Source organism: Cotesia typhae, unplaced genomic scaffold (assembly GCF_013202065.1).
Source record: "Cotesia typhae breed Kobodo isofemale line unplaced genomic scaffold, CoteBio_Ctyphae contig_20, whole genome shotgun sequence".
Lineage (NCBI taxonomy): Eukaryota > Metazoa > Arthropoda > Insecta > Hymenoptera > Braconidae > Cotesia > Cotesia typhae.
This window is the reverse complement of record NW_027423725.1, coordinates 5,566,146-5,584,035: the sequence shown is the minus strand read 5'-3', so window position 1 is coordinate 5,584,035 and position 17,890 is coordinate 5,566,146. Positions and strand designations below refer to the sequence as shown.

General features: G+C 29.4%; 1 protein-coding gene across 1 annotated transcript; it reads right to left on the bottom strand.

Annotated features, from left to right (window-relative positions):
- Positions 1-3,315: 3,315 nt before the first annotated feature.
- LOC141537982 (uncharacterized) lies at positions 3,316-12,563 on the bottom strand. Its single transcript, XM_074259213.1, has 4 exons — positions 11,057-12,563; positions 10,076-10,990; positions 9,043-9,509; positions 3,316-3,798 (listed from the first exon to the last, which is right to left on the bottom strand). Exons 1-4 carry the CDS (start codon positions 11,214-11,216, stop codon positions 3,781-3,783), a joined length of 1,560 nt encoding a protein of 519 aa, XP_074115314.1. The 5' UTR covers positions 11,217-12,563; the 3' UTR covers positions 3,316-3,780.
- Positions 12,564-17,890: the final 5,327 nt, after the last annotated feature.

Below are 17,890 nucleotides of genomic sequence, written 5' to 3'. Positions count from 1 at the left end.
AGCTATACCTTTGCCTTATGAAATTATATTAGATATAATTGAATATATTGATAATTACAATTTGAAAATTTTTATCGATGCTTTTTATGAAAATTCAGTTTACTTATAATTTTAATATAAAATTATTATTTTAACTAATAATCTTAATTTTTAAATGTACTTATTCGTTGTTACTTATTTGATATTACTTGTAAATATTTTTATAATAATTATCTATTGCCAAAGATAATTCAGAGCTTTTTTTTGCCTTAGTAGTAATTTGGTTAAAACCGTGTGCAAGTTTGGCTAAAGATTCGTAATGATACATCTGCATAAATATTTTTAAAATTCTTGGACAAGAGACTTACATCAAATCATTCTTCACAATCGTTAAAAAGTCGCTGCAGATACTTGACCAAAATATTCGAACCCGTGTAAGAAAAAAACCGTCTTAAAAGTGTCTTAAAAATGTCGTTTGTCCAAAATTTTAAAAGTGACACAAACCAAAACTATTTTAAGACTCTTTGGAGACGCTAAATAAAAATTCCGAGAGTAGATTTTTGAAATTTGGTTCTCAAATTTGTTATGAAAATTAATTTTTAGACATTTTTCAGACGATTTTGCAAGTTTTTAACCGCAACATTTTTGAGTACGCTCTTCTTAAATTGTTGAATGGTGCCAACCGCAATGGAATCGATCAAGCCGTTCAAAAGTTATGAGAAGTTTACATACATCCATACACGTACACACACAGACATACAGACACCATCACGGCAATAGTCAGGAAAGTTTCCTAGGACCTCAAAACGTCGAGATCTGATGAAAACTCGATTTTCGAAAAACGGAGTAAAACAAATAACTTCCCGGGTTTCGAAAATTTTCAATTTTCTTAGCGGGAAGTTAAAAAAAATTGAAATCCTGAAATTTAGTATAATACTGGGGGTGACCGTTTTTTTCTCATTAATAATTTCTAATTCAATATTTTATCTTGACTATATTTTCTCATGATAAAAATATTTTCGGATATATTTTTTCATCCGAAAATTTATCCAATCATCAGAAATACGGCTGGGTAAGGTAAGCCGAAAGCTTCGGAGGGATCTAAGGGCAAAGCTCCCCAGTTGAAAAAGTACAAATGTTCATTGTACATATAGTAGGGTGGGTAAAAAAAATTAATTATTTTGTTTATTACAAGTGATATGGAAAAATCAGTTTCTAGACACTTTACAAAAATTCTCATTAAATATAAGCTTTCAATTTTAATAAGATTCTCTGCATCGCAGTTTTTCATTTTTTTTATCAGTCCAATAGAAAAAAATTCATACCTGATCATTAACTGATTGTACAGAAAAACATTCTTTGAAAAATTTTGTAGGAAATTTAATGCTCTACAAAAAAGGTATCTTAAATTTTTTCCGTAAACTTCACCATTTAAATGATACTGAAGATGTAAGTTTTATTCATTTGAGACAAATTTCATTTTTGTTTATGAATTTTATAACTCGACAATAAATAACTATTATAAAATGCGCAAATACAAATATTCGTAGAAAATTAACTGCTCTATAAAAATAGTACCTTATGTTTTTGCGATTAAATTAAGCGCTCGAAAGATATTTATCATCAACACTTTCATGTGTACTGATTTTAACAGTTTTTGATTAGATAATCGAAAAATTTCAATTTAATTTATGAATTTCATACAAATTTCATTTTTTGTCGTTAATGTCAATATTATTTTGAAGATTTTCTTTCAATAATTCTAAGAATTTTATTTTTAATCATTAGAAATCTCGATCATGTCGTTTTTTTTTTTTTTCGATAACGTCTTCAAAACGTCTTTAAAAATTGACGATAACTCTGCGGTAAATCACCGTACGGGCTCTTTTCGATTGCGTCAAATTCAAGGACATTTAATTTTCAAAAAAGAGCTTTTGAAGGAAATGATGAAATAAAATTTCTGTAAGTCTGTAGACCTTTTTTTAGATGAGAAAAAATGTGGGAAAAAATTTTTTTTGTTGTTTTCTTAGGATTACATTAGACCCAAACATGATAAAAAATTTTCATGGTCATACTGAAAACTAGACACTTGGAGCTACAATTTGTTTTTTTTTGCTGTACAATCATTTTCCTCGGAGTTACAGCTCGTTGAAAATCACCCAAAAATTTGGAATTTTTTTATATCCCTTAATTTTTGTGACTAGTGTATAATACACTACTTAATTATCTTCGTCGATCAAAAATTTCTATCCTACCACCATATAGGGGTTGTAACAAATCTACAGATCTACATTTTTTAAATTCGAAAATAATGCTGTGAAGCGGGAAAGAATAGGAGTTACGGATAATCATTACATGAAGCGTTCCAACATTCACGTAACAATAATAACTAAATAACATCATAATTAACTATCCGGCTACAATGCCAGTTTAATATGTATTCATCATTAATCAACCTTGTTAAAAAAAATAAATTAAAACGATTCAATCCATATAAAGTGTATATCTGTATAGCAGTAAACTGAAATAATTAAAAATCGTTTCATATTGTTTTCTTTAATAAGGGTACAATAATATATGCAGAATCATTTTTTTGTAAGTCTCTAGATTTTGCTTCGATAAGGATAATCAATAAACAACCCATTTTACTTAGAACCCATTTCAATCAAAGATGAAATAAAAAAGTAATTCGTTCTTAATTAATTAAAGCATGATTTAGAAAAAAAAAAAAAAAACATTTTATAACGTCGTTGATCCTGTAGGCCATCCCTTGAAATTTCACTTTTTTCGAACTTAAAGTTCGATACCAATTATATTCATGATTTTCCATGATATTTTTGATTATGTGTTGTACATTTTGAAGATTGCAACTTTTATATACCAAAATTTCACAACATCGAAGTTGAAAATAAATTGGAAATTCCGTCTGTGATCTTTTTCATAATAAACCTTTCAACAAAAAAATGATCATAATTTTGCAAATATATACTTTAAAAATCGGTATCAAACCTCCTTAAATTCTTCGAATAATTGGTAAACTAAATCATACAAAGAATAATTATTTTTTTTTATATCATATCTTTTATTAAAATGCAATTTAAATAGGTATATAAAATATTCGGGATCTCTTAATTTCATTAGTACTTGCAATGCTTTAAAAATCATTTAAGGTTTTTAAAAACTTCTAAAAATACGTATAGTGGTGCCCAACCTTAAAATTATATCTGAGAATTCACGCACACATACTTACTTAAATTTTTTTGAAGGGAGTGTTTAAATTGATCGATAAATACAAAATTACTTGATCTAGTAAAATATTTTTATTCATTCTGATTTATAAAAATCAGCTTTTAATCAATAATGTGATATGAAAGAAAAAAACTACACTGTACTGTGAAATTTTATATTTTAAATACAATGGTTAAAAATTTTTTTTTATAATTTTTATATAATTAATTAAATTTAATGCGTTTTACAAACCATACTATATGGTTTCATACAAAATAAATAATCACTATGAGCAATAAAATACGTGGTTTCGATGTTTAGTTCTTACCATAATAACTTGTAATGAAATTGATTTAAAAATTTCCATTTTATAGTTTCTTTATTGGTTGATTTTTGGTTTGTAACCAGGCTAGAGAATACATAGTTGAGAGGATTTACGAGACTAGTAGACAACTGATGAAGTGACATTTCCCATCGTTTTAAGCTTCCTCTTCAAATTTTCTTTAATCAGCCAGTTGTGATTTCTTTCCATTAAAGTCCACTCAGATGACTTATTGTTTTCCTCGTAGCTTTTCATAAAAGTGTACTAGCCTAATATGGTCAGAAATAAAAATGATGAAACATTTTTAAACTACTTAAATCAAAACTCGAAAAATTAGAGAAAATATAATTAGATCGCATGTAATTGAATCTAAACAATTATAAATAATTATATCCAAATATTGATAGAATCCAATTATGTATTGGACAATATAAATAGATAAATTATTTAAAATAATATGAGACTGCAGTCTCGTGTATTTAAAGCATTCCACGCTAAATCAATAATTTTTAAGCCTGACCCCATTCAATTTCGCTCCAAATTTTTTTGTTTTCCTTCTCACTAAGGGCGTTTCTCAGAATTTTTAGGTTCTCGCTTTGAAAATATTATTAATTTTCAAAAGTAGGGAATTCTCAATTTCGGTCCGATTTTGAGAATGCGTCTTTTGATCAGATTAGACTTACCGTGCGCACACAAACGCGCGTCTGAATGTTAGTATGAAATTATTTATTTTTTCATGCTTATGATATATTTGATCAATTACATTACGAATAAATTGGCTTCACATATACTTCATCTCAATTTTATGTTAGTATCTTCACGTTTTGAGGTCCTAGAAAGTCGTTCCAACTTCTAAGTGGGTACGTGCACGCGTTTGTGTGAGTGTGTAAATAAAATTTTTCCGTAAACGGAGATAAGAGAATAGATCGTATTCTTAGGTAGAACGGTAACGATTACACTGTAAAAAATTTGCAGAGTGAACGCGGAGTGAACGCAGAGTGAATGATTTTTAATTGATTCACTCCCAGCGGGAGTGATCTTTACTCCGAGAAGGAGTTAATTTTTATTAATAATAAAACTCACTCCGCATTCACTCCCAAAATAAATGAATTTAGAAATAAATAAATTTTTGTAAAGAAAATATTTTTATAAACCCTTTTTATATTTAATTATTAAAAATTTAATTTATTATTTTTAATAATATTTAATTTTAATTATTATTATAATGTTTTTATATTTTTTTCATAAATTAATTATAATTAGATAAAATTTTGCTTTATTAAATAATGATTTTTGTTAGAATTGCACTGTACTTTTTTAACTATTGACGTTGTTAAAGATATACGCTCATCCCGCTGTTACACTCATTAAGAGCTTTCATTCCAGTACCCACATGCATTTTGATATATTTTTCATATATACATATATATGATATATATAAATATATATGGAAAATTGATGTGGGTACTCAAATGAAAGGTCTTGGTGAGTGTAACATCGGGATGAGCTTATATCTTTAAAAATATTATTAGTTGACAAGATACAATGTCATTTCTTAACTATTGACATTTTCAAAGATATAAGCTCTTCCTGATGTTACACTCATTAAGAGCTTTCATTTGAGTACCCACATGCATTTTTGATATATTTTTCATATATACATATATATAATATATATAAATATATGAAAAATTGATGTGTTAAAAATGTTAATAGCTCACGAGATGCAAGGTCATTTCTTAATTATGTATCGAGAGATAGAGTATTTTCGACTGCAGTCTAAATAGTAAATACTTATCATAATAAATTGGCTATTGGTGAGAATAATATGAGACCATGAAAAGGCACAACTCCAAGTCAAGACTTTTCCAACGATACCAAATTTAACCATAAAAATCCATTTCATCATATAAATACACTGGCCACAAAATTTTACTTATTCTTTTAATAATATAGATTATTATTATTATTATTATTATTATTATTATTTGTTGATTTATAATAAATCATTTATAGTAAATTAATTTTGAGATTTTTTTGTAGAACGAAAATTCATCCTTATTTTATTTTTTTTTAAAACTCCGAACGCGGATGTTTTTCGGAGTGAAATCCGGAATCACTCCGCAAACAAAAACTCCGGATTCACTACCTACGCGGAGTGATTAATTACTTCACTCCGGAACTCCGAGTGATGGGAGTGAAATTCACTCCCGATTCACTCCGGATTTTTTACAGTGTACTATGTTACATAGTTACGGAAATTTTTGTGGGAATTCTGTGTAAATTTGATGGGAAAAATCTTAGAAATCGTGATAAAAGGATGAACATTCGCTCAGTCGATGTGGGATTGAATTCTGAAAATAATGTTGTTTTTTTTTATTTATTTATTAAGAATTTCAATTTGTTATTAACAGAATCATAAACCAAATCAAAATCTCAGTTTTTCGGAAATAACTCAATAACTATAGGTAATATCAAAAATTAGAAAAAAGATACTTGAAAAGGAGGAAAACTTCTGAAAAAAGTATCCGCGTAACTGCCGTCGTATGTTAGCATCATCGCGACCGTGTGACAAAAATCGAGCGAAACCCTATTTTCAACGTTAAATAACAACTACCGTTTCTGAAGCTAGAGTTCTAGGAGTCGAGATTATTTTCCAGAAATTTCCTCCTCTTTAAAGATCCTTTTTTTGATTTTTTAAATCACCTTCAGTTATTGAGTTACTTCCGAAAAACTGAGACTTTTTATTTCATTCATGTTTTTTCTTAATAACAGAATTCAATTCCGCATCGAATGAACGATTGTTCACACTCTTATCACAATTTCTAAAATTTTTCCCATCAAATTTACACAGAATTTTCACAAAAATTTCCGTTACTATGTAACATGGTAATAGTTACTGTTTTACATAAGAATACGATCTATTCTCTTTTCTCCGTGTACGATATCTTTAGAACGAATCGACCGATCAAGATGAGTAATGACACGGCGTTCAGTTATTCATTGAGACTTCAATGAAAAATAAATTAATTTCAACTTTTTTCTAAATAACTTTCAAGATATTTTACTAAGCAAATCAACACCATAGACACTTTGTCGAACTTGAAAATCTCCGCCAGTGGCCGTCAAGTAAGTCAAAATCGGATGAAGCGTTCAAAAATCAAAACTATTTTTAAATTTCCAAGTTATTCTTTTTTTTTAAGATCACAAATTATTCACGCTATCACAATTCAGTCAAATTTTATTTACTAATTTTTCTACAATACTCATGGAATAATTAAACAGTTTAATTAATTAAAAGTGTACGCCAAAAGAATAAATGCAAGATTTATTGGTGCCTTAGATTGAATATTAAATACGGAATTGATAGAATTAATAAAGAAACAGTTAGTGAGTTTGATTGTATACATTTTAATTGTGCTGGATATCTGATTAACTCAAAAAAATTGAATTAAGATTACAAATATAAAAATTGAAATAAAAGTAACCGACATAGTCGAAATCTATATACACATAAGAGATTTCCACGTAAATAGTCACTCACCACGATATTTCTCGAACCATGAAACCTAGAGACTTGAAATTTGGTAGGAATATTCTTTTTACCGAGTAAAGATTAGCTAAGAACGGATTTAATGAAATTCCACCCAAAAGAGGGGATTCCTATAGATCTTATAGGTACAAAACCTAGCCAGAATATTTTTTTCGGCATGTCTGAATTTACTAAAAATTAATTTTATGATATTCTATCCCGAGAGGACTGTGCGGGAGCGTTAAATATTTAAGAAATTTGTATTATCCAATCTATAGCATTCAGAACTTTGAAACTTGGCCAGAGTTTTTCTTTTGCATGTTAGAAACTGTCAAAAACTGATTTAATGAAATCCTACCCACAAAGAGCAACGTGGGAGAGTTCAAAATGAAATCAATTTTTAAATATTAATCTATAGCTTCTACAGGTTTGAAATTATTAGTGAAATTATTCTTTTTGTCCTCTTAAGATTAACTCAAAACAGATTTTATAAAATTCCACCGGCAAAGAGGATTGCGAAAGTGTTAAAAATAAAAAAAATTTTTAACTTTTAATCCATTGCTTCTACACATTCGAGATTTGATGAAATCATTAATTTTATCATCGTAAGATAAACTGAGAACGAATCTAACAAAATTATAACCACGATTGGGGTTTGCGGGCTTGTTAGAATAAAAGTTTCGAAAAATAATTAATTATAGTTCAGAGACGATAATCTTCTATATATATATATATATATATATATATATATATATATATAAATTTAATGAAATTAAACGTGGCATGAATAATGTAATTGAATGTTTGTGAATATGTAGTTTGTAACTTTGGAAGTCAGTAAATATAAAAGCTATCAAAATTTATATTGCAAGTTGTTACATAGTTCAAAAATTTTTTTTTTCACTCAGAATAAGATGTTCATTGAAATAGATGAGTTTTTTACCTCAACAGTAACAATTCTGTCGAAAATGAAAGAAATACTGATAATTTAGGATATCAATATTGTCATTCTTATACTTCGCATCCCACATTGAGAAAATTTTGCAGCAAACGGTAGAAACGGTTGACCAAATACGATTCGACGGATGAAAATATTTATTTAAAAATAGTTATAAAACTATTTGACTTTTAAATTTTTAATATGACTTTCATAATATTATGATGATTCTATTTTTCAAAATATGTTAATTTGTCAAATTTTAGGGATACGATGTATTAGAATGGCAGTATCTATGTGTCTTTCTTCAACTTCGAATAATTTTTGAAAGAGTAAATTTTTCAAAAAGTCATACGAAGTAAATTTTTGTAAAGGGTTCAATTTCCTAAGAAAATACGTATTGCAGTATGTGGTTAATTTCTTGTACAACAAAATATAAAATTCTAAAGCTTAAAAATATTTTGTGCCGAGATATTTAAATTGGACATGACAAAATTTCATTCGTGACCTCTAAATATCAATATTGAGAACCCTAATTTTGATAAGATTTTAATTTTCGCATACTCTCATGAAATTTATGATCATTTAAAAAACATATTTTTCGGTTTTTTTTATACATCTTAATTATCATACTAGAAATTTCTACATAACTATATAAATTTGTGTATATTTAGATTTTGTGATACAAAATTATATTTAAGCATTTTTTCTTTGGGAGTAAAATAAGTAATTAAAAAAAATTATGTATTTGTTATCTATAATAGGTTAAGACTATATTTTAAACAAAATAAAAACTCCATAAAAATCATCTACCGTTGAATTATGTTAATATTAAAGCTAAAAACTATTGCTATTGAAATAACTACATTTTATTTAGATTAAACAAATATTTTATACTTATACTTAAATTACTTTCTAAATAAATGCCTAATATACAAAATTTTGACATGCTTGAATTGTAATCTTTTACAGTCAGTAAAAAGTGTATAGATATCTAAAAATTCTAAAAAAAATCTTAGGTGCAAATTCAATTCAATATTTCACCTCTCGTTCGGCAGAACTTAATGAAGGATTTGGTGAATCAATATCATTACTGCTGTCATCATCATTATCTCTTTGACAAGCAGACTCGAGATGCTTATTAAGATATGACTTCAGTGCAAACGACTTGTGGCATTTGGGACATTCGTAATTTTTATCAACGGAATGAGTTTGCATATGAGCACGAAGATTCGATCTGTCGGCAAAAGCTTTGCCACAATGAGCACAACCATACGGTTTTTCACCAGTATGACTTCTTAGGTGGCCTTGAAGCAACCAGGGTCTTGAAAACATTTTTCCACACACACCACAGCTGTGAGTAAGTTTGTGAGTTAGTACATGCATCGCTAAAGCAGGCATACTGACATAAGCCTTGCCACAATGAATACATTTTTTTGCAGATTGAGAATCAATACTTCTATGAGTTTGCTTATGTCGAGAAAGATTTGATGATGTAGCATATTGTTTCCCTAGAAAAATTGGAAAAATTTAAATTGTTCATTATGAGAAAAATTAAAATCTACAGAACATTTTATGCCAAATCGACCACTTTGAACCCGACTTTTTTTGATTTCAAAAGCCCTTAGTTTCGTCAAAAATGAACTAAATAATAACGTTCGTTTTTTATTTTCTTTATTTTTAAATATAGTTAAAAAAAATTATTCTTTGTAAATCTTTCAAAATTCTTAGAACTGTGTGATGTCGAATAACTTAAATTATAAAAAAATACTGTTATTTAAAGTTTACATAGGTTTTACTTTGTTAATAAGTCGTCATTAATTATTAAGTATAAAAGTCCATACGAGGTATGTTTTTTTTTCTTAATTAACAAAATTAAAAGAACAAAAGGAAATAGGTAGAATTTGTGCGATCTTATGCTCTTAATATTTAATTAAATATTGAGTAAATTTGAAAAAATAAATAAACTATGGATTGTCAGAAAAACTAATATTAGAGAGCTAACACAAACAGATTCAAACGGGTTTAATTTGGCGTTGAATACTCCATAAATTCAATCACTATTTAAAAAACGTACCACATTCGCAACAAATGTATCGACCAGCTCTTGGTACTTCCAGTGGTTCAACATTAATTTCTGTGATTGCATTGTTTTGATTAATAATATTACTTATTTGTTTCTTATTTTTTGATCGTCCATCCGCAACGAGAAGTGTATCATAAGTATAGGAAGCAGTTTTAACTTCTGCCTGTTCAATAACAGTTTGTACTTCTTTGTCCCTTTGATTAGGTTGTAAGTTTGGATTATTATTTTCAATGTCACTGCTGCATTCAGATATCGGTGGTGTTAAGGGAGGAGCTTCTAACGTAGATACTTGAGTAGCAAGAATAGAAGGTATCGTTGGAGTAGTATAAGTGAAGAGAATTTCTTGAACTGGGGACAGAGGTATAAAGACACCACCGGAGGTTTGTTGCACGATAGTTGGCTCATATATTATCCCTGTTGGTTGTTGTTGATACACCGTCGCAGTATTTCCAGTTAAATCTATTGTATTAACTTGATAAATAGGAGGCTCTACAGGTTGATAGATACTTATTTCTTGAACATTTTCCGTAACAGGAGATTCAACAACATTGTGAGGACCAACTGCAATACTTGGTGGTGGTAAAGGAGGTAGAGACCTTGATAATTCTAAAAGATCATGTGCCGCCTCCGTTTCTGCTGCTGACCTGTCTCGAAAAACGGGAGTTTCCTCAGCATCCTGGATTTTTAAAGCCCGATTTGCGGGGCTCCGACTTCGACTGTCTCCATTCACTATCGTAGATGTTACTGTAGATATTACCTTCGGTTCTGTATGTTTCACTAGCTCGAGGTTGGGAATTGGTGAATTTCTTTCTGGTTCCAAAGATGAGTATGAACTTAAAGTAGAAGTTGATACAGAGCATATATTCTTATCTATCACTCCATTTCTCAGAGGAAACTCCTTCCGATCTATAAAAATTAATAGATACATAAAAATTTTGAATGTTCTTGGTATGATAATTTGTTGATACATACCTAGGGAATTGATAGATGCGATAGAAACCTTAGAAGAATCTGTAATTGCAGTTGCTTGAAGTGAAGAAGAATCCTTAGTTTTACTCCAATTTTCGAACCCCCTCGTAACACTCATATATTTGTTGCATAATGCTTTTTTAACCATGTAACATCGCGGCATGATGGACAGTTTTAATTCACTCAGAAAAAAAAAGAAACGTGAAGAGCGTAAATAAAAAAATTTTAAATGTCAAATTATCCTTTTATCTTAAATATTGCGATGTTTTACGATGTTAATAGCACAACTTTTCATTCATAAAAAAGGTGTTAATCCGTATAAGTAGACTTATCTCTTTTGATTTTTAAAAACTTGATATATTTGATGCAATTGTTAATTTAAATTCTATAATTTGTCGTTGCATAATTCTTCTAAAGACATTTATTTATTTTTAGTATTAACATACAATTCATCACAAAATGAGCTAAATAGTTAGATAAATATTAAGTAGTGGACTTTTTCGACTAAAGAGAATCACTCTTAATTAATATTGTAAATAAAGTTTATTAAATTGATTATTTTTCTAGTTTTATTTAATTGTACGATAATAAATGCATCTCTTTATTGAATTATAATTACTACATTTAAATTTACCTTGTTTAATATTGCTTTCGTTGTATTTATGTGGGTGGAAATTAATTTTTACTTACTATAATTTAATATTGTTTATTATTAATTCATTATTACGATAGTATTATTATTCATTAGCTTTATAAAGCTATTTTATTTTGTAGATATAAAAGTATAAGTTTAGTTTATACATTTTTATTCTCAAGTTTTTAATATTGTTAGCGTCGTCGATCCGATAATAATCAAACAATATACCCGTGTCTTGCATGGTGTCTATATTATTTATGTTTCTCTCATAATTAATAATTAATCTTTTTCGATTTCCCTTCAGCAGAGGTTTCATTAAGGCAAATGCCACAGGATGAGCAACAAGTGGGACAACAGGTCGACTGAAACTACCGCGCTCGTTCGCTATTTCAGTTATGATCGATACTTGAGCATTGCATTTTGTTGAGTGCTTTTATTTTTCTGCTTATTCTTTACAGCGTTAGATTTTGATTAATAGATTGAGAAACAATAAATATGAATATTTAAACCACCATTTGAGTTTTTAGTCCATTATTATCATAGAGTTAGTACTATTGTAAAATCTATCAAGTTGATATTGTTGAGACTTGTACACGACGTATATACTATTACAACCACCCCCATTACCACTACCACTTCAACCACTCACCCTCATCAAAGCTTCACAGAGCTGACAGACTGACTCGTGCTTTAATCACTGTTTTTAATACTCATCCACTTACATACTAAGTTTGTGGATTATTTTTAAAATCCACTAATGCATCACTTCATTTTATCTAGATGAGCAATAAAAAGTTTAAGAAAGTGTACCACCTGTAGGCGCAGAAGCAACAATTGTCCGCTGTAGTGCGGAAAGCAGACCGACTACATGGCTCATCCGGGTGTGGCTGAGGTGCAACTGCCGCTTTAAGACACCCTCACAATCTGGTGGTTAAAGCGCGTGCGTCGTTTTCAGAGACAGTGTTATTGAAAGGGTTTCTACAACATCGAACCAGCAAAAAGAATATTGGATTAGGCTAACAGAAAGCGACCACCGGCTGTTCCACCAATAATGACGAGAGGAATAATGAAACCTGTGTCATCTCGTTGATGTGTGGTGCATCGATTTTACAATACCGAAGCCATTAGACTAGTAACACCTGTTACTGCGCCAAATAATATGGCGCTGCATGCGTACCCTTTTTCACAAGCTCATCGCTACTTGTTCTTTCGCTAATCAATAAAGATGCTATATATGACAATGTGATCAAACTCACTTTTCAGGTAATCTTCAGCTACAAAGAGATACGCTAATCGTTGAACAGTTATTCAGTGAATATAATTTGTAATAAATTAATTATTTAATTGTGTGTGAATTAAAAAATATAAAAAAAGTTTAGTTCTATACTAGCTAACAACTCAACTTCCCGCTTAACGAATCTTCAACAATGAATGCTTTAGTTCATAGAACATGAACACATCGAAGCAACCATTGCGAAATAATTTTATTCAGTGCAAAAATAAAGTTTTTCAACAGATGTCGATGTTGTAAGATGCTATGATGTTGTTTTAACAACTAATAGTTCCCATGTGTATGTGTGAACGCATGCGTATGTGTGAATTGACTCATTAAGATGTAGTTGGTGGCATTCATTAAGAGACTTTTATTAGATTTAGGTTATCCTACAATGTGTGTTGAATTAATTTGGCAGATGATGGAAAAAAAATCATCAAGTTGATTTTTAAGATGAAATTTTCAAAACAATATTTTTTTTTGTTTTATAAAAACTTAACTATTTTTTTTTTATTGACAGCGTACCTTTTAAATAATTATATCATTTCTCTAGAATTATTACTTTATACGGAAAAAAAAATCGGTAGCTTCTATCAAAAAAAATCAGTAGAGACTACCGTTTTTTCGGTGAAAGTTACGGTTAAGATCCGTTAACATCCCTGATTAAGAAATCTAATTTGAAATGATTTAAAAGCATCGGATTTGAATACTATATAGATTAGGGTGGGTCAAAAAAATCGAATAATTTATTTTTGATTTTATACTCTGAAAAATAGGTTCGTAGACACCTAAAAAGAATTCTCTCCAAGTATAAGCTCTTAATTATAACGGGAAGGTCCTCCGCTTTGCGGGTTTCTATTTTTTTCGAATAATCAGATAAAAAAATTTATATCTCGCTTCCAACTGCTTGGAAAAATATTCCGTGGCATAGATTTTGTGAGAAATTGAATGCTTTACAAAAAAGGTCTCTTATGACTTTTTCAAAAACTCAACCGATTAAAAGATATTCATAGTTGAAGTTTGGCTATTTTAAGGAAAATATTCGTTTTTATTATGAATTTTATAAGTCGATGAAAAAAATTATTTCGGATTGCGGAACTCATGATTTTGTAGGAAATTTACTGCTCTACAAAAATGGTCTCTTATGATTTTTGATTAAGTGAAGCCGTTACGAGATATTCATCGTCAAACATTAACGAATATCAATATTTCCAGTTTTTGATCAATAATTCGATAAATTTTAATTTAAACTATGAGTTTCAGGAAAATTTACATAAATTTGAGTTTCGATCGATAAAGAAATGTTATAATAAGTTAGATAAAGAATTATTGGAATTATCATTGATTTTCCTTGGAGAAATGCCTCAAGAAAAGATTTCTTTCAAACGTCCTGGTACTGTTCATCATGCTAGATGGATGGCTAAGGCCATTTATAGTTTGAAAATGTATCTATTCAGAGATGAATTCAAACTCTCTCAGAAAGAATTGCATGGTCTTCGTCATTTCTGTATTTTTATAGTCACATTGTATTTAAAAGCTTGGTTTTCATCAACTTCTGCAACAACTGCTGCTTATCATGACTTGCAGTTTATGAAAAATTTATTGGAGTACAAACATATCAATCCTTTGATTTCTTCAGCTACGTGTGAAAAAATGATTTCGCACTTATGGTATTTGAGCGATGAACTTGCCATTTTATCACTGTTTGACGATGGCGTTCCATTAGAAGGAAAAAAAAGTATTGTTGAAGCTGTTAATACTCGTGAAGGTACAGATTCTAAAGCTAAAAGATTTGTAATTGCTAAAAAGATTTGAATTCATTGGCGCAGAGAACTCTGAGTGACTTTGTGTCTAAAAAGTCATTAAATCTTTTCAAAATCTTCGATCTACCGTATGACTTTCTTGATGTCGATGTTGAATTATGGCCTACTAATGAGAGTTATCTCGAAAATAAAGAATACTTTCAACAACTAAAAGTTGTCAATGATTCAGCAGAGCGAGCTGTTGCATTAGTCAGTGAATATAATCAATGCTTGACAAAAATGAAGAACAATTCCAGTACTTATTGCAAGTTGTCAAAGAACATCAAAAACATTCCCAAATTGTAATAAAAGAAATTATTTATAGTAATAGCGTACTGTTATGTTAAAAAAATATAGACAATTATATTGCAATTGATAATTCAATAAAAAATTTATCTATAAAAAAGTTAAATACTGGTTGTTTCTTACTTGATTCAATACTTTTCATATTAAATTTGACAAAGAAATATGTCATTCACTTCAAATTAAACTAATCATTGGCTATATGTCGAAAAAAATGCTCTAATTTCTTGTTTTAATGCAATCAAACAAGCTCAAGACTGAAAACAATATTAAAAAATTGTTTATAACATTTCTTTATCGATCGAAACTCAAATTTATGTAAATTTTCCTGAAACTCATAGTTTAAATTAAAATTTATCGAATTATTGATCAAAAACTGGAAATATTGATATTCGTTAATGTTTGACGATGAATATCTCGTAACGGCTTCACTTAATCAAAAATCATAAGAGACCATTTTTGTAGAGCAGTAAATTTCCTACAAAATTATGAGTTCCGCAATCCGAAATAATTTTTTTCATCGACTTATAAAATTCATAATAAAAACGAATATTTTCCTTAAAATAGCTAAACTTCAACTATGAATATCTTTTAATCGGTTGAGTTTTTGAAAAAGTCATAAGAGACCTTTTTTGTAAAGCATTCAATTTCTCACAAAATCTATGCCACGGAATATTTTTCCAAGCAGTTGGAAGCGAGATATAAATTTTTTTATCTGATTATTCGAAAAAAATAGAAACCCGCAAAGCGGAGGACCTTCCCGTTATAATTAAGAGCTTATACTTGGAGAGAATTCTTTTTAGGTGTCTACGAACCTATTTTTCAGAGTATAAAATCAAAAATAAATTATTCGATTTTTTTGACCCACCCTAATATAGATATACAATTAACATGGAGGTAATCATTTCAAATCATTTTTCTGAATCAGGGATCATTGAAATATATCGGTTTCAATCATGAAGGAGTAAAGATTTGATATCAATTACAAATAAGCTTGTGATTCTCAAAATTAATGTCACACGGAAGAAGAAATAACTTAATTCAAGAGAATAATTATTGAACCAACCCGGAAAAAAATCATCATACATGAACATACATGATCAGGCGTTAATTTCATGCATCTATTTCTGCCAGACATAGGATTATATGATCATTCATGATCATATGTAATGAAGCTTGACCATGCTTTTACATGCCTGGCACTAATTTTAAGAGGTTTATTATAAATGATGATGAAAAGAAAAATAAAAAATAAAAAGTAATGTAAACTTAATTGTTAGACTTTGTAAATATAGTTTTAAGTACTTATGTATTAATTTTTAAATTTTTGTAAATCAAAATAATGTAAATATAACTCTTGTGCCCCTTTATGTCTCATGTCCGATTTATCAATCCAACTATTATGTTTGATATCAAGATCTATCCATTTAACATAGTATTTACATCCACGTTTCTTAATAATTTTTTTTAACAAGATATACATCTGGATATTGAGCTTTGCAGAGTTCTCGCGGTTATCAAATTTTTCTTCGATTGGTTGATCCTGGTAGTCCAAGAGCTTGTTTGTCATTGGGTTTGTATTCTGCAATGACTTGACGGTAAAAATTTCCGTATTCCAGTTTAGTGTGTAACCTTTCTCAAATATATGCTTGTACTTGCTGATTCGGACTTTATCTCCAACTCTGAACTTCTTTTTCTGTTATGATTTGATTTGCAGCGGTTGATTTATGTTTTCGAGCAGCTGTTTTTCCTGAGCAGTAGTTACATCTGCAGGCTTCATTTTGATGGTACTATAAATCTGGTGTTATTGTAAGTATTCACTAAATCATCAAGTATATCAGCCCACTTGTAGCTGCCACGAACCTAGGATTTTCGTTACATTTTAGTTTTAAGTATTCTATGAAGCGTTCACAGATAGATGTTTTGAGACTGCTAAATGTTGGGTAAAGATTGACACTGTGCTGCTTCATCAAATCCTTGAATTCTTCATTGTAGAACTCTTTGACCTGATCAACATGAAGATTCTAAGAAACACGGCCTTGCTGGCGTAAAGATTTTATTGCACTTGTCACGTTAGCAATGTTTTTTGATTTAATTGAAACTGCCCATCATTCTATACTTCCGTCGGACGGTTTTGCTGACTTAAGATATCTGATGCAAAATATCCTTATGCTTCGAAATTTCTTCAGGCTTAATGTTGACAGGTTAAAATCTACAGCATTTCTGACTATCACACTTTGAAGTACCTCAATTTATACCAATGAAGCAGTTGAATCCTTTTCGATATCTACCGCTATTCAATTCACTGTCTGTATCTATTACCACAAACCCATATTTATTCCAGCATGCTGAACACATATCTCTGAATAAGTTGTATATCATATCTGTATTAACATGATCATTATAAATATGATTTAAATTCATTTCATCTTGTTGAAACGGAACAAGAAAGTTTGCGCTATCTTTCATCAGATGCTAGGTATTTGGGCATAAGTTTTGACAGAGATAAAAACTGTCCACATTCTTTTGTCGATCTATGCAGAAAGAGGCGTCGATATAATCCTGTTTTTTACAAGCAACATCTTCGAATGTCATCAGGGAAGTAGATTAAGCATCTTCAGGCTTGATCACAGCCTCATGTCTGCTGAATGAACAAAAATCCAATGCCATCAATCTGTTTGAACAGTGTCTCCAGAAACTGATACTTTGGTTGGTTAAGAGACTTTGAGTAAATATATATGTTCTTAAACCTCAAACCGTTTGGATGTATAATAAGAGATAACAGGGAATTAATTCTTCCATAGTTGGATGGGACACAAAAC